General features: G+C 42.2%; 1 protein-coding gene across 1 annotated transcript in view; it reads left to right on the forward strand.

Moving 5' to 3' along the window:
* The first annotated feature begins 8,084 nt into the window (after positions 1-8,084).
* The window catches only part of Antxr2 (ANTXR cell adhesion molecule 2), a 131,151-nt gene continuing 116,043 nt past the window's right edge, over positions 8,085-23,192 (forward strand). The window contains exons 1-3 of the mRNA XM_036201660.1: positions 8,085-8,910; positions 9,612-9,683; positions 11,714-11,785. Coding sequence (XP_036057553.1) covers positions 8,759-8,910; positions 9,612-9,683; positions 11,714-11,785 — 296 coding nt within the window. The 5' untranslated portion in view covers positions 8,085-8,758. The remainder of the gene's footprint in view (positions 8,911-9,611; positions 9,684-11,713; positions 11,786-23,192) is intronic.

Below are 23,192 nucleotides of genomic sequence, written 5' to 3' on the forward strand. Positions count from 1 at the left end.
ATTCTCTTGAAAACCACACATTACATGTGGTTGCTACATCTCTTTAGTCTTTGCTGTGTAATGATTCATCAGTCCTTTCTGGATACATTTCAAGAATCCGGGCTAGTGAGGTTGTATAAAGCCCATTGATTTGTATAATGCTTTTTCATGATTAGATTCAGGTGATATGTCTAACACAGGAATATTACCAAGTAATACAGCATTCTTTTCATTACATACAATGAAATAGAGAATTTAGTTTTGTGCGTGTGCGCACATGCACGTGGAAGACAGATGTTGACATGGTCTTCCTCAATTGCTTTTCATATTTGTTTAAATATATTTTTAATTGAAATAGAATTACATCACTTTCCTCCCCCCTTTTCTGCTTCCAGAGCCCCTCCCCGCTTGCTGGCTACACTTTCTTGAACCCTCCACTTGTGTCCCCCCACTTCCAAGTTGATAGCCTCTTTTTCTTTTATTATTATATGTGTGTATGCAATATATAATATAATATGATATGATATGATATAATATAATATAAATAAGTACACCCTGTTGAGTCCATCTTATTTTTGGAGAGAAGGTATCTCACTGAACTTCCAGCACACTAGCTGGCCTGATGGCTCAGGTATCCTGTTTCTTCCTCCCAGCACTGAGCTTACAGGTGTGTGCTGATGCACTTGTGTTTGTGTGCTGCTGCACTTGTGTTTTATGTGCCAGCATGTGATCAAATTCAGGTCCTCACAGTTTATTGACTGAGCCATTTCCCCAGTCCCATAACTTAGTTTGTGTCTGTGCTACTGATGTTATCTTTGATAACCTGATTGAGAAAACATCTGAGAGATTTATGTAATGCAAATTTACTCATTTTTGTCATGTATAAATATTTTGTGATCACTCCTATAAATTCTGTTTCTATATACATATTAATATATTTATTTATATTAGCATGGACTAATGGTCTCTTATTTTGTCTACTAAATTATAATGTTTTACCATTGTTCAGTTAAACAGCTTTTTATTTAGAACTAGATGACACAAGGGATTATGATGGAAACAAAAAGTACAACACAGAGGTGCTGTTCTGTGTGCACTTCTGGTTTCCTCTGGTGGTCACACCCTAAGTTACTATAGCACACTATCCAGAACCAGAAAACTGATACAGGCACAATCTTCACAGCTTGTTCATATCTCACTGGTTTTGGATGCGTATGTCATTCTCTGTAATTTCACACTTGTGTGTCTTCACATAAGCACCAGCACAATGGATGCATGGAACTGTTCCTGAACACTGGGCTGCCTTGAACTGCCTCCTTTAAACCACTTCCACACCCTCTCCCTTTTAATCTTAAAGTCCCAAGAACCTCTAATTTGATCTCAATTTATTTAACTTTATTTCAAGAACATATTAATGGGAAAACAAAGAGTGTGTGCTGGATAGTTTTATGTCAACTTGACACAAGCTGAAGTCATCCGAGAGGAGGTGACCTCAGTTAAAAAAATGGCTCTTCCTTTTTGTCTACACTGTTTTGGGCCTTGTGGCTGTTGTACCAGGTTCCCTTCTCTTCCATCTTCCTTTCCCTCCTCTTCTCACATGGCTCAGGGTCATGTCCACTCTGGACTCTCCCAGATGTCCCTGCATCTGGCTATGGTCTCCCACACATCTATAATAATCCTTCTCTTCCACGGGGGAGGGGGGTGGGGGGGAGAAAGAGAGAGAGAGAGAGAGAGAGAGAGAGAGAGAGAGAGAGAGAGAGAGAGAGAGAGAGAGAGAGGGAGAGGGAGAGAGAGAGAGAATGGCTCTAGAAGATTGGGCTGTAAACAAGCCTATGGGACATTTTCTTAACCCATAATTGATGGGGAAGGTCCAGCCCATTGTGGGGCCATCCCTGGACTGGTAATGCTGGGTGCTATAAGAAAGCAGGCTGAGCAAGTCATGAGGAGCAAGCCAGTAAGCAGCACCCCTCCATGGCCTCTGCATTAGTTCCTGCCTCCAGGTTCCTGCCCTGTTTGAGTTCTTGTCCTGACTTCCTTCAATGATGAACAATAACTTGGAAGTGTAAGCCAAATAAATCCTTTCCTCCCCAAGTTGCTTTGGTGATGGTGTTTTTTCACAGCAGTAATGACTCTAACTAGGACAGGGTATAACCATTTCAGAATAGATTTTTTAAAAATTCAGTATACTTTGGTTGGGATGGAGCCAAGTTTTTCCAAGTTTCATTAATTCATTGGTTTTATTGTTGAGTAACAGTATATGCTATGCTTGTAGCACAATTTGTTCAGCCACTTATCTACTGCTTTGAATGCAAATGTACCTTTAAAAATGTATTTGTTGGAACTTTAATGCCAGAGTGGTGATATTCAGAAATGGGACCTTTGGAAGGTGACTGGGCCATGAGGATTTTGTCCTCCTGAGAGAGTTCAGTGCCCTTTTTACAAAGATTGTAGGTGATGAGTTCCATCATCTAAATCCTTCTGCCTTCTTCCATGTGTTGCAAAAGGGGTCAATTTTGAAGTACAAGCTTTCCTCAGACCCTGAATCTGCTGTCCTGATCCTGCTTCGCAGGATTGGAAATGCTCCAAACTCCAAAGCAGGGTTTTCCACACCAAGGTCTTTCTCATCTTATGAGGCTCAGACATTTCATCTTTAGGCTTATTTTTTGATTAATGAAGAGACACTGCCTTCTTAGGTGGATATCTTCTTACCATTCACAGGTTCCAATACCGAGTCTAAACCACCTCTCTTGGACATGGGGCATCCTTTTCACTGTGCTCAGTCTCTGACGGCCTGCTCTGGGCTGCTACACCTCCTTTCCATAACCATTTGGTTGGCCTTGCCTGGTGGCTTTTAACTGAATTACTCAACAAAGGAACGGAAGGGAAGAAAAAGAGATCGCATTGACACACAGAGTGTGTATCAGGGGAATGGACATTATAAAGTGAGATAAGACTGGAAGATGCAATTGTGCCTGTGAGGGGAGCAGGAAAGATTCTGGTTTTTCTGGTACATATGGTAGATAAGGAACTAGATGACTTAACTAGTGATACTAGTGTTGTGAGCCATAAATTGTTTGGAAACGTTACTCCACTGGCAGTAAGTAGGTGTGTAATTTTCACAATCAGTTTTATATTTGAGAAAAATAAACACATTGAAGGGTATAGGAAGCATAGGGAGATGGAATACCATTAGAATAACTCCACTAAAAAAAAGGAGAAACTGATCCGGAATAGAGCCACTGTAGAAAGAAAGCAGAAGGGATATACTCATATGACTTTATCTTCCATCATGTCAATCTAACCTCGAGCTGGTTTGTGAGGGCCTGCATTCACACACAAGATGACTTTCATCCAAGTAGATGCAGGGCCCTGGCTTGTTGTGATTTTCTGGATGCTGTATTTGTAAATGTGGTTGCAGTGGTACCATCTGGGTTCATGTTCAGGACTAGGGCAGTCTCCTCACTCTAGGAAGCTGCCAATAACAGCTCGCAGCTGAGTTCCTCATAAGAGTGCCTAGCCAAAAGATGTTTCCTTGCTGGAGCTTATGCCCAGAGTTGAGGAGCAGTCCACATTTGATGACTTTTCTCTCAAGGAACACAAAAACCTGGTCCTTGACTTTCTCCTCAATTTGAATCAACTATGGATGGTTATTTCGGCTCCTGAGTTACCTTTGAGGATGGCTGAGGCTTCCCCTGCCATCTTGTCCTGCTTGGGACCACTCCTGCTTCCTCCTTCTCATAGATTCTGCTCTTGAGAGGATGTGCCAATTCACCTCCTGCATGCAGTTTTTGTTTCACATCTTTCTAGGGACCTGGGTTGTAAGCATCTAGCTCCAAATGCAGATGTTGAGAATCCTCTTCTAATATAGACTGAACTTCTTTGTTGTCATACACAGTTTATAAGTAAGTCCAACTCCCCAAACCACTCCCAGGAACTAGTTCAGACTTGGGGAAATATAGTTCTCCTATGACGATGCCTGGTAAAGGCTTTGTCATCTGTAGATATTAAATGTTTGCTTTCCTCCTCTGAGTCACTTTAGGTACCATATAGTGAATCACTTCCCATGTGATGTGTATATGAATCACTTCTAGCACTAGACAGCCAAGGAAGTCACGTCCATCTTTACAGATGCCAGGCAAAGAAGTCTGCTTTTAAGTAATATAGATTTTGAATTTTTAGATCTAAAAGATGTTTTAAAATGTTAGCCTTTAGTGTTACTCATTTGCTTGTTAGCTTATTATTTATTGGTAAAGGGAGGATAGAAATAAATTAATTTTATGCAATTTTTTTGAAATCAGGCTATGTAGTATTTTAATTTATTTTTAAATGATGTGCATATATGGGTGTTTGTGGGGGGGGGTATGTGCTTGTATGTGTAGATTGCTCACAGATGCCAGAAGAAGACATTGGATACCCTAGAACTGAGTTACAGGAAGTTGTGAGCCTCTTGATATAGATACTGGGAACTGAAATATGGTTGTCTGCAAGTGCAGTATGTGCTCTTAACCACTGACCCATCTCTTTGGTTCTGCAGTTTTGCTTAGAATGTTGCAAGATGCAAAGTAGGTATCGATTAACATTTGTTAACAAAGATCAGTACACAAATAATTATATAAGATGGAACATGAATTCATAGGCTATCTCTAGGCAGTAGAAAGGATCCATAATAGGTGTCCAATAAAAACCAATAAGCACCACATATAAACTCACATTATTTTATTTGTATTTAATTGAGGTTAAATGTTTTGGGGGTTATTTATGATTTTCTATAATAAGGTGATACATTCAAACATTGAGCTTGAAGTTTGGTTTGATACAAACAATGCTTCAAAGGAGGATATGGATGGATTGTTAAGCACAGTACTTCAACATAAATTCAAATAATTAGACAATTAAATTTTAGTTTAAGTCATATGAATTTATTCTAATTAGTTCCCTCTATACATACACACATACATACATACATACATACATACATACATACATATGTGTGTGTGTTTGTATGTATGTGTCTTCCTCTCTTCCTTCCCCCCCCCCCCGCCCCCCACCACAGTCTCTGAAAGTCTGAGTTCCTTTTCCTGGTCTTAGGGAAAAAGGAAAGTTAGTTTGGATAAGGATAGCAGAGGGAAGGGCTGCTGTCCTCTCAGCCCTACACGGCCTGGAGAAATTCCCAACTGTGTTCTGGCTTTTATCCTCCTTCATTATTGCTTGTGAAAAGCATGGCCAGCAGCAGCATTTGCCAGGGACACTCCCAGGGAGGGACTGACCTAGTTTTAGCTCTAGCCCATGTCCTTGGACTCCCCACACTTGGCAGGGAATCAGAACAGCTGGTTACCCTAATGAAGAAAGACCTGCCTACAAATATTTATTACATGAAGTGATTTGGTTGACTATTGATCTGTGCCGGGTGAGGTCGTTTCCTGGTTTGCTGTAGATCTTACATGATCAAGTAGGTGAAATGCAAGACTTCTAGAACCATGCTGAGCTCATCACCTCCACAAACCAACCAAGGAACCATGAGTGACATGGTTTAATATATCAGTTATTTCTATTGGCTTTGTAATCAGGGATTTGCTGAGTACATACTGTGTATTTTGCTATAATTTGTGTATAAGAGAAGACAGATCCTTAGACCAGTTTGTGAAGTCCCTGAGATGAGCAAGCAAGGAGTCAAGAAGCTGGGGGCAAAGGAAGCCAATTAACAAGAGTCCAGGTCCTTCATGAAGGGCAGCATGCTGTACCATATCTCTTCAAATTGCTTTCTGAAACTACTTTCACAGTTTTTGCCAGACTTCATTCACCTCAGATATAATTAGGATATATCTAATTATATGATATATATGGTATTAGTTGGTAAAAGTACTTAAAGTGTAATTCTCTTTTGATTTGAATTAAAATTGAAAATAGAGACCCAACTACAAGTTTCCCAAAAGGCATTTGCTATCAGAATTCTGTGCATTAGCTGAACAGTTCCTAGTTCATCATAGGTACTCAATAAATATTCCTTAAAGTGACTGTCTCCTATCCTCAAAGAGCTGACATTGACATATCTGGCTATAAATCAAAACCATCATAAATAAAAGGTTAAATATAGATGGTGACAAACAAAACATTCAGAAGAGGTGCCTGTAAATACCACAAGATGTTCATATTATAATGCATTGAAGTCATGAGAATGTAAAGGAGGTGGTATCTCACATCTGTCAGTCATCCTGTGGAAGTGGTGGAGAGGAGAGGGGAGGGAGAGAGGAGCAAGGGAGAAGAATCAGTAAGTAGGCATTTGCACACAAACTTCAGCTCCTGAAGGACTTTGGCAAGAGCTGAGAAACTCACCATAGATAAAGTCTTATTGTTATTAATTAAATTTGTTCTTTAATCCATATCTAAACATAAAATTGTACACATCAATGTACACATTGTACAATGCTTACAAGTTGCCCATAGTTATCTCCTCAACTACTTATCATTTTCAAGGTGAAATTCTTGATAATTGGGGCACAATGAGAGTGGAACAAAATACTTTGAGATGAAATTTCCCATTACTAGTGATCGCTGTCCCCTTGTTTTCCTTGGCTGGGTCAGATGCAAATTAAAAGCCCAGTGCTAGGTGTGGGATAACCTCCTTTTAAGTCGTTGGTCAGAGATGCTCCAAAGACCCCCAAATCAATACTATTGCCATTGCTTTGGGTTGCCTACCAGAACTTGAAGTTAAGTTGCCAAAGACACCATACACTTTGGACTTTGAGGAATCTCCAGGAACTGACCTGGAGTCTCCCTGAAGACTTGCTCTCACAGTCTTAGAAATTAAGTGAGCTGCCAAGAGAGAAAAGCAATCAATAGCTCTGCCTACCATTGAGGCCTACAAACCACAACAATGACTAGCATGGCAAGATAGGCCCATGCCTCTAATAATGGTACAAATGGTGTGGGATAACAACCATTATCCGATTGGGCTGAAGGCCCGCCCACTCCGCAGAAAGAAACACATACAATATTGTAAGTTTGGTCAAGAACTCCTTTGGTGCTCACCGGCCACAGGAGTGAACCGACTCTTTAGAGGAGACTAAATGAACGTGGAAGCAAACTGCGCATGTGTTTAAATTCATGTATGTCTACACGGAGAGCAGTGCGACTCCTTGACTTCCTCCTCAAAGAAGTTTCTTAGAGCAGGGATGGTGGTTAATGCAGAAACCCACAACTGGTTGAATCAAAGAGAATGCGTGTTTGTGGAGTGCTCAGCCCCAAGTGGGGACATAGAAATCACACCCCCTCTCAACGCCTAGGGACAATCCAGAAAGGGTGGGGGTTTAGAGTGAGGGTGAGCAGAAAAGGAGGTCAGGGAGGTCAGGCAGGACCAGAGCAAAGCGTTGTCTTCTGTGCATGGCGGGACGGCTGTATTCATGAACTCAGGGCGGCTGTGACTGCCTGCGCAAGACCAGCACAAGATCAAACCTGTCATCATTCTAGCAGTGAGTGGGAAAGGTTTCATGAATCCCCACCCTGCCACCCTGGAGCCATGCACAGTCAATGGCTTCTGGGTGTTGGAGTTTTCTTTAAGAATGTAGTTCTTGGTAGGTCAAACCTACTCTTGTAGATGGCCCCACACCCAGGAGTATAACGGTTATTGTTAAAAAAGAGGGGGTTGAGGAATGCATCTAGGGAGGTAAGGATCGAGTTAAGAGGAGTTAAGGGGAGGTGTACATGGTATGAAATTATCAAAGAATTAATAAGAAATGAAAAAAAAATAAGTCTATAAAGGAAAGAAAAGAGGAAGTCCCCTTTCTAAAACACTAAGGCCTGCGTCACTACGTCGTCGGTGTGTGATGGATGAAAGGTGTGGAAGGATGAGGCATAAGGCCATCACTTCCCAGGAGACAGCTGGTCTTGACTCTCTAAACCTTATGTAGAGGAGGACTGTTCCAGCACAGCTGGGGAAACCGTCCCGGGCCAGGCTTGCGGGACAGTTGGGTATGTTTAGTTTCTAGAGGACATTTGTTTCTCCGAACTTCTCTTTCTCTTCTGAAATCTGGCAGGCGTTAGTCATCCGCTGCTCAGAACGAACCCACAAGTGTGCTTGTGAGGCTCTGCGGGCTTCCTCCCGGCGCTCCGCCCTCGGGCTAGCACAGCCTCACGCGAGCACAGCCGCCCGCGCACCCTGGCTTGGGGTCCCGCGTCCTGCCGCTCCCCGGGGTGCTCAGCATCCCCGGCTGCAGAGGATCGCCCCACGGTGCCGGTGCCTGGAGCAGGGAAGAAAGTTGTAAAGTGCCGCGAGGAGTTGGGCGGTCCGAGGAGGGGAGGCGGAAGAGGAGGACTCGGCTGAGTTCCCGGGGCGATCGTGGGGTCCCCCGGCGCCTGTCCCGCAGCTCACCAAGGCAGCTGGACGTCAGCTCTCCGGTCCCGGGTAGGCGCTAGAGACTCGACTGGAGGCCAGGAGGAACTTATCCAGCGAGCTGTCGCCTCGGGCCTTATTGTCTGCAGCAACTCTCCGGAATCTGGAGGGGGAGGACTGCACCGCGCGCCTACTGGGATTTGTCCAGAGTTCCGGTGGCAGCTGTGACGGCCGCAGAGACTCCCTTTGTCCTCCCAGGACCTCCCTCTCTCTCGTTCTCGGTGGCAGCTGTCGGGTGGCGCTGAGCTTGGAGCGGGCTTCCCAGCCCCTTCTCAGCCTCCGACCCCCGGGTGAGCCCCTGGTGACTCCGCCTCTTCACATCTCTGCTCTGCCGAGCCCAGAGCCCCAGGGGCTGTGAGCCAGAGGGAACCGCCGGGCCCCGGCCCCAGGATGGTGGCGGGTCGGTCCCGGGCGCGCAGCCCTGGGAGCTGGCTGTTGCCTGGCCTGTGGCTGCTGGCTGTGGGCGGTCCGGGGATGTTGCTGCGCGCCCAGGAGCAGCCCTCTTGCAAAAAAGCCTTCGATCTGTACTTCGTCCTGGACAAGTGAGTGAAGGGGGTCAGGGTCTCCTGTGAGGGCAATACTGGGTCAGCTGGGACTGGAGTTGAGATGTGTTTGGGTTCTGGGGAAGGGCAGGGGGAACCCTCGCTAGGGTGCCCTGTTGCCGCTTCCTTTCAAAAAGCAAGCACTTTGGCTGGAGCGGGGTGGTGAGAGCCAGGGTCTACTTGGCTCTCCGGAGGTGAGCATCCACTGTTTGATTTAGTCTTGGGGTCTCTTGGGAAATGAGAGTGCGGCCACCTGCAGCATGTTTCACCCCAGGAACTTCTTTGGCTCCTTGGGTCCCTTTATTACTCACATCTCTTTAGGCTCTCTAAAGTTTGCCCGGTTTTCTCCTGATCACAGCCCTTTCTTTCATGGGAGCCAGGAAAAAAAAAAAAAAAAAAAAAAAAAAGGCTTAATATACCCAATGTGGTTTGCATTTCCTGAGAAGTGAGGGCTTGTGTTTTTATTTTGAAAAGCCTGGTCTCACACTAAACAATTCGCAAGCGAGCTGCCCCCAGAGGAGTGTGGTCTTCCTGGCTTCCTCAATTCAGTCCAGACGCTAAAGTTTCAGCTCCTAACCAGCTCCTAACTGTGCTTCACTGTGGGGGCCAGGACCCCGCCCCCTAGCCTTATGGAACTGAAGAAATGTTTGCAGTTCAGTCCCATGTTTTGTTTTTCTGATCAGTTTATCTTCATTTTTCAGGTCTGGGAGTGTGGCAAATAACTGGATTGAAATCTATAATTTTGTCCACCAGCTTACAGAACGATTTGTGAGGTATGTCTCCCACTTCACTTTTCTTGGCATTGGAGAGGAAACTAAGTGCAGGGCCGACTTGACCTGTTCTGAAACCCTTTGTAGGGAAAACCTTTCCCAAAATGTCGAATTTTAAGCGTCTCAATGTGGCCCTTGTCCACATGTTCCGTGGAGTCTTTCAGCTGTCCCTTGAAGGTTCATTTCATCTGGCTCCCAGAAACTTGGCCCAGGCAGTGGGGAAACATCTTCAAATGCAACTCTTAATGTCTTTTCCTTTTCCAGTTTTCATCTGTTTTGAGTTTGAGTTATGCTTTCTCATAATTTATCACATTAAAAAAATAAATTTTATGCTAATAGTATCCATGCTATATTTTCAATTCCACACACTTAGCACTGGAAATGTCCACATTGGAAAGGAAAAAAAAAAGTGTTGGAAAACTTTAAATGAACATGTGTTAATAACCCACTAGGAGAAAAAGCACGTGTGTGTGTCTGTGTGTGTGTGTGTGTGTGTGTGTGTGTGTGTGTGTGGTGTGTTTAAAGAAATGGGTTGTGTTTACACAATGTGTGGGTGTGCGGCTGGTTTAAAATTTAACTGTTCTATATATGCAGGAGGTTTCACTACAAACACTGTTTTCCTCGCCTATAAAAAGCATGGCTGCTAGGAAATCCAGCTTAGTCTCTTCTTTAAAAGTAACTAGGAATTAGTGGCATCTCCCACTTAAAAATAACCCTTGGAAACCATGTTTTGGTGGCTCCCCCTCCTTGTTTTTTTGGAAGGAAAAAAAATGTCAGGAACAAGTGCAAGTTTATCAGGATAATGGAAAGGACACGAATAGGAACCGTGTCATTAAATATTGCCTCCTTCAGTCTTGTTAGCCCAAATGTTTTCTGTAAAACAGGCTTGGATGATCAAAACATTTTGAAAGTCATGTTGCAAGTAACTTCAAACAATCTGTAGAGGCCTAGGCAATCCCTGCTTTCAGTTATTGGCAAGCAGTAAAGCTATTCCTATAAAAATGTATGCCTGTCCGTGTTCAATCACCAGTCTCCTGCGTCAGGAGCCAAAGAGAACACTCTGGCTCCTGGACAGGCTCTGAGGTAAAACAGTCTAGGAAAGAAAATAAACAAGACCCCATATCTGTAATCGTCAAAGTAGAATAGGCAGTTGTTTATAAATTTTCAACTCCATCCTAGAACGTGCTGGGAGTGCCATACAGTGTTAGTCAGGAGCGGTGGATCGCTTCAGTGTAACATCTGAAGAAAACGAGGCTTTTTCATTGACTCTGGCTTGCAAGTTGGATGTCTACAGCATATACTGTTCTCTGGCTCAAGTTTAGTTACTCAGTTACTCATTACATGTTATAGGAAATGAGTAGAAGGCGACTACTGGCAAGCGCATGTCTGAAGTATGGCCTTTGGTGGGCTTGTATCATAGTTTCATGTCTTAACTTTCAGGCCTGAGCAGTATTTGCGTACACTTTTCTCAAAACAGGAATGATGGTGTGACCTAAGTGCCTGAAGCCTAGAAGATAAATTGGAAAGTTGAATGTGCCAAATAAAACAGTGCTTTCTTAATGCTTTAAGTATTCTTGCTTTAGGGTGAAGTTTGTTTGAGCTCTTATCATGACTCTGGCCATTAAGTCAAAGTGGCTCCTCTTCAGGCCTAAGTAGTTCCTATCTATTACCCCGAAGGGTGTGGCCTACTGCAAAGAGATGACATAGAAGATCCAAGGAAGGGACAAGGTTTTTCTAAGAAAGAATTATTCAGCTGCTTAGAATCGTTCCAGTTATTCTCTTTCTAGATGTAAACCCCAGTAGGTCATGGGGGAGCGTTTTGAGAGCTGAGAAGCACCAGCTAGGTAAAAAGAAGCACAGTTCAGACAGCAAGGCCCAGCAGAGTCAGTAGATCTACTTAGAGAGTTCCATTTAAGGGAAGCGGGGGACAGTTTAGTGAGACTCACTTTAACTGAGACTCCCTGGCTCTGCCTCTGTATTGTACCAATATTTCTTTTAAAAATGTTTTAACTGCCTCTTTCCTTATTTTCCAGCCCTGAAATGAGATTGTCCTTCATTGTGTTTTCTTCTCAAGCAACCATTATTTTGCCATTAACTGGAGACAGGTTAGTGCATTATCATTTCAATGCAGGCTTTTTAGTAGGGATGAATCATAAAGGCATGATTGATGCTGCCATGTGGTGATTCAGGCCTCTCAGTGGGATCCAGCAAATGCACAGACAATTCAGTGCTCTGCAGTAATAGGAGGGAGAAGCAGTGGAGTAATATGGAATAGATCATCTGAAAATCAATATTATTTATATTGGTTGCAGAATAGAGCCCAGGTCCCTTCCTTAGTTGAGTATTCACTATTTCCCACCTTTCCCCTTCTGTTACTGCGAGCAGCTGGACGTTTGTCTTAGGGAGAGGCAGTATGTGAGTCAAAGAGGCATTCGGAGGAGGAGGAGAGATGGATGTATTCGGGTAATTCATCAAGTTCAGCGGATATTAGAGATTTCCAGTCCTTTTCTGAATTTCAGTGATGCTGAACGTATTTAACGTTATAAACACACACACACACACACACACACACACACACACACACACACACACACACACACTGCTACCCCTCAGTGCTTTGAACAGGAGTGGCTTCCCTGTCTAGTGTCATAGTCTTTGTCTTGGCCGTTTCTATGCTGTTTGATCATATCATGGACTCTTTGGAAGTCATCATTCGCATATCTAGATTATGGCTGCTTTTCCTGGGTCTATGTTTGCTACTAGACAATGAATTCTACAGTCAGAAATGGGATGTTCTTCTTTAGTTTTGCTTCATTTCATCTAACATGAAGGCTGTAAGACCTTGTTTAGTGGATTCTTGTGAATTAATTCTTTGGTGAATTAATGAATGAGGGGGCATCATTTTGGAGTCTTATCTCCCTGACTTAGTTTTAAGCAAGGGAGATACTGTGCTTTGACTTGAAGGATGTGTAGATTTTTGAAAAAAAATTGTGAAAGTAGTTTTTATTTTTGTAAAACTCAGTTAATATGCACTAACACTTATCTCTTGAGCTTTCAGTTTTGAAAGATCAAAATAGCATAATATTTAAAGGGGCTCAAAGAGATAACTTGTTTACAGTTCATTGACTTGGTTTAGAAAATTATATATATATTATGATGTGTGTGTGCTTACATGTAACTCTTGTGTTACATTTTCCTCTTCCTGGAGAGGAAACTTCTCTCCAGGTTGTGAGTCGAGCCCAGGGCTACAATCTTCCCATTTGTACTTTGCCTCTGTAAGTTAATATGTAGATACGGTTCTTAACAGTTACAGTTCCTTATAACTCATTGGTTTAAAGATTTTGGTTTTATGAAAAGATGTCTCTACTGACCAGTTTACTTTTCAAAGAGTCAGGTTTGGATCTGGCATGTCAAGGAAGAAACACATAGTTTTAATATTTATGACATTCATATATATATAGCAAAGCACTTAGCACAGTGCCAGGCATGTTGAAGACTCAGTAATTGACAGCTACACACATTGTGCCAGGGTTTCTGCTAGGCACTTTGCATATGGGTCCTCCATCACTCCGAAGATGAAACGTAGTCACCGGTCGCCCAACTAGATAATGTTTAGACATGTGTGGAGGGGATTTAAATCTTTCATCTAAGCTCAAGATATGTCCTTTGTCAGGGGTTAAATCCAATGCAGGAGGGACTGGAACAGCTAGAAGAAGAGACTCTCAAGAGGCAACATTATGACACACTTCAGATTTACTGTGCTAAGTCTACTTGACGTTGGATTCTGTCCCTCCAATTTGCTGATTGAGTGACCAAAGAGAAGTTGCTTAATACTAAGCTCCTTATGACTCAATTTTTCTCACCTACATGATGATGGTAATGTGAGGACAAAAGTAACTCCTACTTTATAAGATAGTTGCAAGAACTGAAGGCAAAGAATATGAGAAAGGATCCAATCTGTTAGTATTCACGAGATAAGAGCTTTGGAGCTGGGGAGATGGCTCATCAGTAAAGTGCATGCGTGCGTGCAAGCTTAAGGACCCAAGTTCAATCCCTAGATACTGTGTAAAAAATGCTGGCTATGGTGGCCACACTTCAGTACCAGTGGGTGTGGGAGAAGCAAAGGCAGGGGAGTCTCTGGGTTTGCAGGACAGAAGGCAAGCATAGCCCAATCAGCAAGCTTCTGACCAACAAGAGATCCTGTCACAAAACAAAAATGAAAAGAAAAACAGTGGCTTGCTTTGGAGCCGTGACATCCATGGTTGTGTCCACGGCTGTCCTCTGGCTTCCACAACATGTGCACACATACAAAACGAGACGGATCCATTACTCAGTGTCAGTTTTTCTGTCTATAGAACAGAGATTGCAATCGGCCATGTTTTCTTAGAGTTATTGCGAAGATCCAAATAAGACCACAGGCAGAACGAAACGTCGCAGAACAATATCCAATAAAAGGGGCTCCGTTCTTCAAAGTCGCTACTTTACTAGTTCTATTCATTGAATTGATATCAACTTCCTGTGGTTCTCTGTCTTTGGATATAGGATCACTCCACAATTTTAAATTTAGAGGAACAGTTTGCTTGTTGAGATGAAGATCAGTGGGCAACTGTTTCTAAGTCTCATGTGGATCTTAATATTAAAACTTAGAAGAATCCTCACCACTTACAAAGTTTCCCAAGGGTGTGTGTGTGTGTGCACATGATTTGAAAAACAATAGTCAAGGGAAAGACAAGCACAGAGAGTTTCACAGTTTTGCTTGTATGACGTACAGTTCTACAAGCACAGAGAGTCTCACAGTTTCGCTTGTATGACGTACAGTTCTACAAGCACAGAGAGTCTCACAGTTTCGCTTGTATGACGCACAGTTCTCGGTACTTTGGCAAATACAGGAAGCAGTTCTTTTGTGTTTCTCAGTGGTTGCTAAACAGATGAAGCAAGGTGGGAAGGCGGTGAGCACTGACACCATGGCAGTGTCTTCTGTTACGATTTTAGCATGATGTCTAGTGTCGTGGAAACTTCCAAAACCATAGCAGACAGTCTCCAGTTATACATTTTATAGACTCATTGCTTAATTGTTTTATTACATTAAAGACATTACTCTGAAGCACATTTACTTTTCTCTTGTTCCTATGGCTTTTGTTTTCCCTACACTTGCTAGGCCATTGATCCACTTACCTACCTTCCTGCCTGTCTGCTTTATATGTGGGATTTGGAGTCCACAAAGATAGTGGTCTAAAGTATGTGTGGTGGTGGGGAAAGAGGGGGAGAGAAGGAGATGGCAGGAGAGATAAAGAGAGAGAGAGAAGACATGATTGTATACGTAAATAACCAAGAATTATATTAGAGGGTCAGGGGCGGGGCAGTATTCAGTATGTAAACATGTAGCCTCTCAGAATATGGAATCAGAATGAATTTTGAAGATGTTACTAGTTACTATTTCACATAACTGGTGTTATGTTACTATTTCATATAACTGGCTACAAACTGGAAATAGTGATTTTATCCAATTCTGTTTATCATTATTTAATTCTGTGATAATGATTTAGATTAGAAATTTGCTGAACTATTATCATGTGCCAGATAGTCCTTAAAGTGCTGTCTCTGCATAGTCTCTTAAGTTACAGGTGTTGTAACTATCTGCACTGTAAGATGGGTCATTTCTCTGCATAGCCTCTGTTGACTCTAAGTTACAGGTGTTGTAACTACCTGCACTTTAAGACGGATCATCTATCTGGTCTAAGGACATACAGCAGTGGTGCCAAGCAGTGTTTTAGCCACATGGTTCTTTAATGTTTGGATACATTGTGTCATTTTCTTGCCTAAAGCAGTCTAATGACCCAGAATAGAAATAAATGTTTCTGGGTGTCTCAACTGTTTGCACCCTCCTCCATTCCCTGCTCCGCCCCCCCCCCCTCCCAGTCATCCCTTGCATGACATGGTCTTCTCATCCCATGAACAAGCCGTACATATTCGTACATTAGGCCCTCTCCTCCTTCACGTACCCAGGTCTTCTCTGAGTTCTTGTTCTTGTCTTCCTTTCCCGGGCTGGCAATGTAACTTCATGGCAGAGCATTCATGAGTATGATCCTAGGTTTGAGCTTAGGATCAGAAAACAGGTGAATACATGAATGAGCAAAACCTCAAACCAACCAAACAAACAAAAGCTCGTCTCATGTATGACTTCAGAGAAATCTAAGGTATCCTTCCCCTTCCCCAGTTTCTCCAAAAACACTGTTATTTTTAAAATATTTATTTATTTAATTAATTATTTGTATCTCCCCGAGCCTAGAGTATATGAAAGTACAGGGTCCTGGTTTGTCTTTTTTTTTTTTTTTTTTCCCGGAGCTGAGGACTGAACCCAGGGCCTTATGCTTGCTAGGCAAGCGCTCTACCACTGCCTGGTTTGTCTTGTTCACTTGTAGACTGAACCCAACCCTTGAACAGAGCCTACTACATGGTAGAAGCTCAACAAATCCTTGTTTAGCGACAGAATTCTTCTGATGCCAGAGCCCTAGTTAGTGGCTTAGAGCCACTAAAATAAAGTGCACTCTAGTTATGCCAGCAATATAAATTCTACCAATGTAATGTAAATACTGACTTGTATCTGCTACATTTCCCATTCCTGTTCTTACATGGCAGTTGTAAATATTCTCACCCTTTGCAATATCTGTGTTTGCCTGAAGTTAGGAAAGTCTTGTCTATTCCAAGTGGTACTTAGATTTTGAGCACACGATGACTTAGGAAAAATACTCCCTATGAAAACTTGTAGAGATGATAGAGGTCATTTAATTAAGTTTATACAGTAGATGCATTTTTATTGTTTCAATGAGTTTCTTCTAATTCCTTAAAAACAGGATTAAATATTTACTTGTGGGGAAGTTGTTCTTGACATACAGTTGATAACTCATAAATTAGCACTTTTTTTTTTTGCAGAAAAGAATTGTCAATATCTCTAAAAGTTAAAAAGTATAAAATAAAAATTCCACTTTTTGCATTGGCCTAGCAAAAGACAGATATAGGTACAAAATTGGACACTAAATAATTATTTGTAATAATAATTAGAAACTATATCCAAACTATATGCTTATCAGTTGATGATACTTTAAGTTACCATATATACATAGGATAAAATACTATGCAGTCATTACAATTGAATAAATCAAAATACTGATATAAACTGTATGTAAAATATAGTATATGAAAAATCAGGTTGCAGAGCACAACATGAATTTTTTTTGTAAAAGAAAAATAAAACAGAATTCTTTAGTGTATTGTATGTGTTCAAAAATACATCTTCCTGTGTAGCTACGGGCTTGGGGTCAAGAAGTTAACTAACACCCAGTGTCATCCAGATACTATGGAGCTCCTATAATAAACAATAAACATTGGAAGGTACTGTTGTAGGCAGGAGGAGAGTCATCATAGTTTTGATCTTCATGTATTCAACAGGAATATGTTTGTAGAAAAGCTTTTAAAAATGCTTGAATTAAAGGACCCCTATTGACTTCTGCAGCCATGGGTTGCAGACTTGGAATCAGAATGGGACTGAGGGATTGAAAAGAATCATTGAGATGAAGAACACATTTGGTTGGAAGATCTGACATTGGGTCAAGCATAGGAGCTCCATACTATCTGGGTGACACTGGGTGTTACTTAACTTCTTGAGCCCAAGCCCATAGCTACACAGGAAGATCGGACCATCCTCACCGTGAAGCAATGATGAAGTGACTGAGTGCTGTTCCTGAGAAAGTCTGGTTAAGGATTTAGCATACACTGGGCACACTGAAATGTTTGTGACTGTTTGCTTTTTTCGTTTCTATCCCCTGTCAATAATTATGTATCTTTCCTTCCCTGCATATTTTCATTTTCTTTCTTTCTTTTTTCTTTTCTTTTTTTTTTTTTTTTATGCTTTAGTGGTTAGTGAGGAGGGGTAAGGTGGAACTGGAGTTGAAGGTTATTCCAGCTTCATCCTGTGCCGGGTTACTAACAGAAGGTCAAAGATTTCCAAGTGGTCTGGCTCACAGAGGCTTGGGCCAGCAGGCAGACTCACCCTGGCGTGACACCAAAGCATGAACACTTCAGTGCTGACTCAGGCTGCCTGTGTTTCTTTTGTGTAATTTTCAAATGAATCGGTCAGAGTTTGGAAAAGTCGTCCTCTTCTACATGACTCTGTTATTGCAAACCAGAGATAAAGTGACCATACATGGCTTGTTTTTTTTTTTTTTTTTAAAGACTATTAGGGAAATCAGTTTAGAAAAGTCTGCTTTAGCCACAGACTTGCCCTCTGGGCGGGTCTGGTCATGGCAGTTGCTAGGGTCTAATGATGGGTAGTACTAACAGTTACTTTGCTTTGTAAACTTGCCTCGGAGAATTAAGTACACTTTTACTTATGCCTGGGTGACAAACCTGAACACACAGAAGGAGTAAAATGCAGGAGCCACTAGCAGTAGTTCAGGAGGGTGGTGAGTGAGGAAAGGAAGCCATAATCCCCCCAAAAATGCAGCAGGGATGAACTTCAAGGCTAGAGGACCAGAAAATGCAGACTAAATTGGGGGACCCTCTCATTAAGTCAAAGTGACAGGGGACTTGGTGAGCAGATATTTTCAGATCCAGGACCACTCCTTGGATTTATTGGTTTAGATTCTGTACCACAAACATAGGCCTTAGAGTAATATTTTAAGTAAGCAAAAGGCAAGATTTTATATAAATTATAGTGATAGCCTACCATGTCCTAAGATGATAGATTGTAACACACCCACATGTTCACGTTTTCTAAAATCCATGCAGGGAGGGGAACTGGCTGACCACAGCATGCAGCAGACCTGAGTATGAAATGCTGTCAGCTCCAGTTCCAGGCCCATGGCTTAACAAGCCACGGAAGCTCCCTCTGTCATGGTCTTGGAAAAACACTGACTGTATAAAACTGTGATGACCCAGAGACTGCTGTGCTGGAGTGAAGCCCGGCCTACCCATGAAGAGTAGAACCAGGCACAGGCTGAGCCAAGTTTAGGGCCAGTACCAGCATCAGCACCAGTTCCACCTTGCCAACCCCGAGAGTGAGGCCATCTCAACTCTCCTGGTTACTCCAGCTTCCTCAATGGCCACACATGAGCATGGTGGGAAGTGAGCACATCTTTACACTACTAATTTTGGGGGTAGTTTTAAATGCAGCATTAGAAAATCAACAAGGAAAAGGTGACCAGAGTGGGAGATGAAAGTCTTCGGGAAGATGGGCAGCAGTGACCGGAAGGGCAGCACATACATTGTAGCTGGAGGCCACATGCACAGGTTGGCCTGGCAAGTCGTTGTGGGAAGTTTGGTAGAATATTGAAAACAAAAGTGTTGTGTAAACAACACTCACGCCCGGGTGTTTCGTAAGAGGCTTGCAGCAAGCTTGCTGAAGGCGTCAGTCAGCTTCTCTCAGCTTACCTGTGTTGATGAGAGAGAGGATGGAGCTATGTTGAAGAAGCAACTTTCTCCCTTTCAAGCCATGTTTAGTCAAAGTGTTGATAGGTTTAAAAATAGAACTCTCTTTCACCCCACAGTGTCTCTTGACAAAGTGCTTGCCAAGTTTAAGGTCTTGGGTTAATCATCAGACCTAGCATGCTGCCTGCGAAGTGTGGCATCTTAGTTCAAATCAGAGAGTGTAAAACAAAGACATTGAGTCAAGGTTTCTGAAAGATTGAGATGAGGGTCTTGTAGATGCTGTCCTCTAAACAACAGGACTTACAAGAATCTAGAAGGTGTGCTGCGTAGACTCTCAGGTCAATGGTAGCATCACAAGAGTCCTGGGCTTGTGTTTTACCCTGTGTATAATCTAAGGTAGTTAGGATCCTCTTGTGAAAAAATTTTGTGCTTATGACCTTTGTCCAGCAGAGTAGATCAGATCATCACTTGATATACAGGGATCACAAATTTTCACCATGGATTGAAAGACAGAGTTTTCAAAGTGAACAGTCCCTTGGGCCCTTGACTTCCCATGGGCATGAAGGAATTTAACATGTGACCTAACAAGGAAGAATGACTCAGATAACAGAACCAAAACACTGGCAGGAACATTCAAGAATCAAAAAGATATTTCTAAGAATTGGGACTGGGCCTCACTTAAGGAATGGGAAGGGGTGCTAATGACGTATCTGACACTTCTTGCATGTACATGAGTATGCACACGTTTATGTGCATAGGACAACCGCCAGTGTCATCCCTCAAAATGACCACTTGCCTTACTTTATAGAAACAAAGTTTCTCACGAGGATCTGGGTCTCACCATTTAGGTTAGACTGGCTGGTCCACCAGCCCCAGGAATCTACCTGTCTCTGCCTACTCATGGGCCAGCTTGTTAGGTGAGTCCTGGGAACATGGACCCTCATGCATACATGGCTAGCACGGTAGAAAACTGAGCTGCCTCTCAGCCCTGAAATCTGACCCTTTGATGTCATTTCTTCTTTTAATTATTGACTGATTCACAAAAAAGCATCCTAAAGCTTAGGCAGCAGCAACACTTCACTTCCCATTTCCTCCTCTAGCCCCTCCCAGCTATGTCCTCCACTCAAGTTGATAGTCTCTTTTTCTTTGATTTTACATGCACACAAGCACATATATATATATATATATACACATATCCTACTGAATCAATTTTTGTTGTTTGTGTGTATATCATTTCAAGGCTGACCACTCTTAACAGACATCATCTTTAGGAGATGCTAACTCTTTCTCTCCCAGCAGTCATTAGTTGCCTGTACTCCAGGGGTAGGATACCACAAAATTTCCTGCATCCACGTTAACGTGTCCATTGATATTACTACAGTTCCAGTCTTGTTTATGTGGTTGTTTTTAGGAGAGACGGGTTCACACCAGACCAGAATCTCTGTTCAAAGCTGAGATCAATTCTATTAGATATAAGCATGAATATTTAGAATGTACTTTGACATCAGGACCATTCAGCAAAACAATAGTTCATTCTCCTACTGCCTATGATCTCTCCAATCATAAGCTTTTGACAAGGCTTACAGTATCAGATAGCATCCTCTGAAGCAGGCCTCATAGCCAATCAGGTAGTAGTTTATTAACCATAACCATCTTACCGCTACTGTACTAGTGGACACATTTTGCTGTTTTATAGATGGATATTGTAGCATGTAGGACCCAGTGCTGGGCAAGACCATTGATGTTTTTCTCCTCCTGCAATGTACACAGCACCTTACAACATCATGTAAACTAGCCATCAGGAGAGAGTTTCCTGGTTAGTTCTAGGTGGCTTTTTTATCTCTAGCATCCAAAGTGAATGGTGTCTTCATCAATGGGGTTTAACCACCTAGTTTTGGTGAGCAACCAAGAGCCTTCTCCTTTTCCTCTTTGTCTTTTGTGTAAAGTGGTATCTTTCTTACCAGTAGTGTATTCTCTTTTTGCTACTTTATGGTTTCACTCTTTCTTTCCTTCCTTGGGTTATAATAGACAGGCACCTTTTCCTTTCCTTTCTTGAGTTTGAATAGTGCTGTTAAATTCAAGTTCCCAAGGACTTATGCATGAATAATATAGCTAATATAAGTGAAAATGTGGAGTTTTATATTTTCTAGAGATCACTGCAGCTTCATAAGGTATTTTCAAATTTGTGTATTTTGAAATTGTTGATATTTACTATCTGAGAGAATATAGGACACATTGTGTACAGTATTTGTAGCTTGTAGACTTACACAAAACTTAAAAATTCTTGTATGTTCCAAGATGCTGGTAAAAGGTGAGAGAGGGTGTTAAATGTGGAATGCAGACTGTGATAAATTAGACTGATCACTCCTACTTAAGTTCTCTACTGTGGATACAGAAGCAGAAGTACATGGAGTAAATATTAGCAGTCAGTGATTATGAACATGTTTACGTCACTCTGAATGCTTCACATGCACCAGCTCCTTTAATTTCAGACCAACTTCATTGTCACATACCTGTTTTCCCAGGGGGAGAACATAGGAGACTAACCTGACTTGCTGTAAGTTTTAAGAGTGGTCCATACAAGAGCTGCCAATTAAGGCCAAGGTCTCATGCTTGACCTCTGTGTCTTGGTGTTTGTTGTTTGGTTCAGACAGCAGTGATGAAAGAACCAAGGGTTGACTAGCAGATGACCTTGTTCTGTCCCTGACAAGAGCCAGATGACAAAAGAATACTAACCCTCGATGCACGTGGAGCAAGTACTTATGTGCAGACTCATTTGATTTTCATATAGCCCTGGGGCGGTCTATCACTATTATCTCAATTCGTATATACGAGGCAGCCGAAGGCAACAAGTGTTAGATAACTACCTCACGTTCACATGCTTTGAGGCCACTCAGCCTGGCTCTAGGATCTGTCAGCTGACTCAGTATGTCACCAGGAATCCAGCTCATGTCACCCTTTGCAGGTTTTCTAGAAGAGCGCCACTGCAGTCTAAAGGAGACATGTGAAAACTTCTGCTTTGGGAACTACTCCTTTTTCATCTCTCTGGTTAGCACACTGTGTTTAAACCCTTTCGTTGTTCTGAATGTTCGATGCTGCTGAGTGATGCCATACAAACCCTTAAAATTATCTCCAGACTTAAGGAAAACAAAAATCAAGACAGACATTGCTATCTATATTTCATTAGTATAGAAACTGGATTCAGGAAGTTTCAAGTAACTGCTTATGGGTATACAGTGTACTACTCAACAGAACCAGGGTTTCAGTTCATCTCTGATTTACTCCAACCCCTGGGTCATCTGACTTCATTGGATAGCTTTCCATAACATATTGGCCTCAGTATCTGTGGAGGGATTGCTTCTAGTACTACTGTCACGTACCTAAACCCACACATGCTCAAATACTTGGAATAAAACTGTAGTATTTGTACGTAACTGAAATTCATCCTCCTGGATGCACCCAACCATCTATAGATTACTTACTGTATCTAACATATATTTGTCCTGTGCAAATAATTGTTATTCTGAACTGCAGTTGTTTAGGGGCTAATGACAAGAAGAGAAGCCTGTACCTGCCCAGTAAAGATGGGTTTTTAGAACTGGGCATGGAGGTGAACATTGTGATCCAATGTACCTGGTGGCCAAGGCAGGAGGATCATGAGTTTGATGTGAGGTTGGGATATGAGACCATGTCTCAAAACACAAGTGAAAGAAATAACCAGATCTGCAGTTGGTTGAATTTGCTGTTGTGGTACCTGTGAATTAGTCATAGTTCTTATCTGGTGCCTTCTCCTCTTCAAAGCTTTGATACAACTGTTCTCTTCTTTCTCTTACTTCCTCTTTCGTCTCTACTTCCTCTTTTGCCTCTGTTTCCTCTTTTGATCCTTTGTCGTGAGAGGTCTGCTTGGGATCAGGAAGAGAGTAAATCAGATGAACAGAATTGTGCTAACAGAGAAATGGCTGGTATTGATGGGAGCTGTGGCTGTACTGATATGCACTTATTATGCACCATCAACTCTCATAAAGGCTCCAAGAAGCAAATGTTTTGTAGATGAGGAAACAAGGTTGCTTTTGAAATTAATTTATG

The sequence above is a fragment of the Onychomys torridus genome, chromosome 10 (assembly GCF_903995425.1).
Source record: "Onychomys torridus chromosome 10, mOncTor1.1, whole genome shotgun sequence".
NCBI lineage: Eukaryota > Metazoa > Chordata > Mammalia > Rodentia > Cricetidae > Onychomys > Onychomys torridus.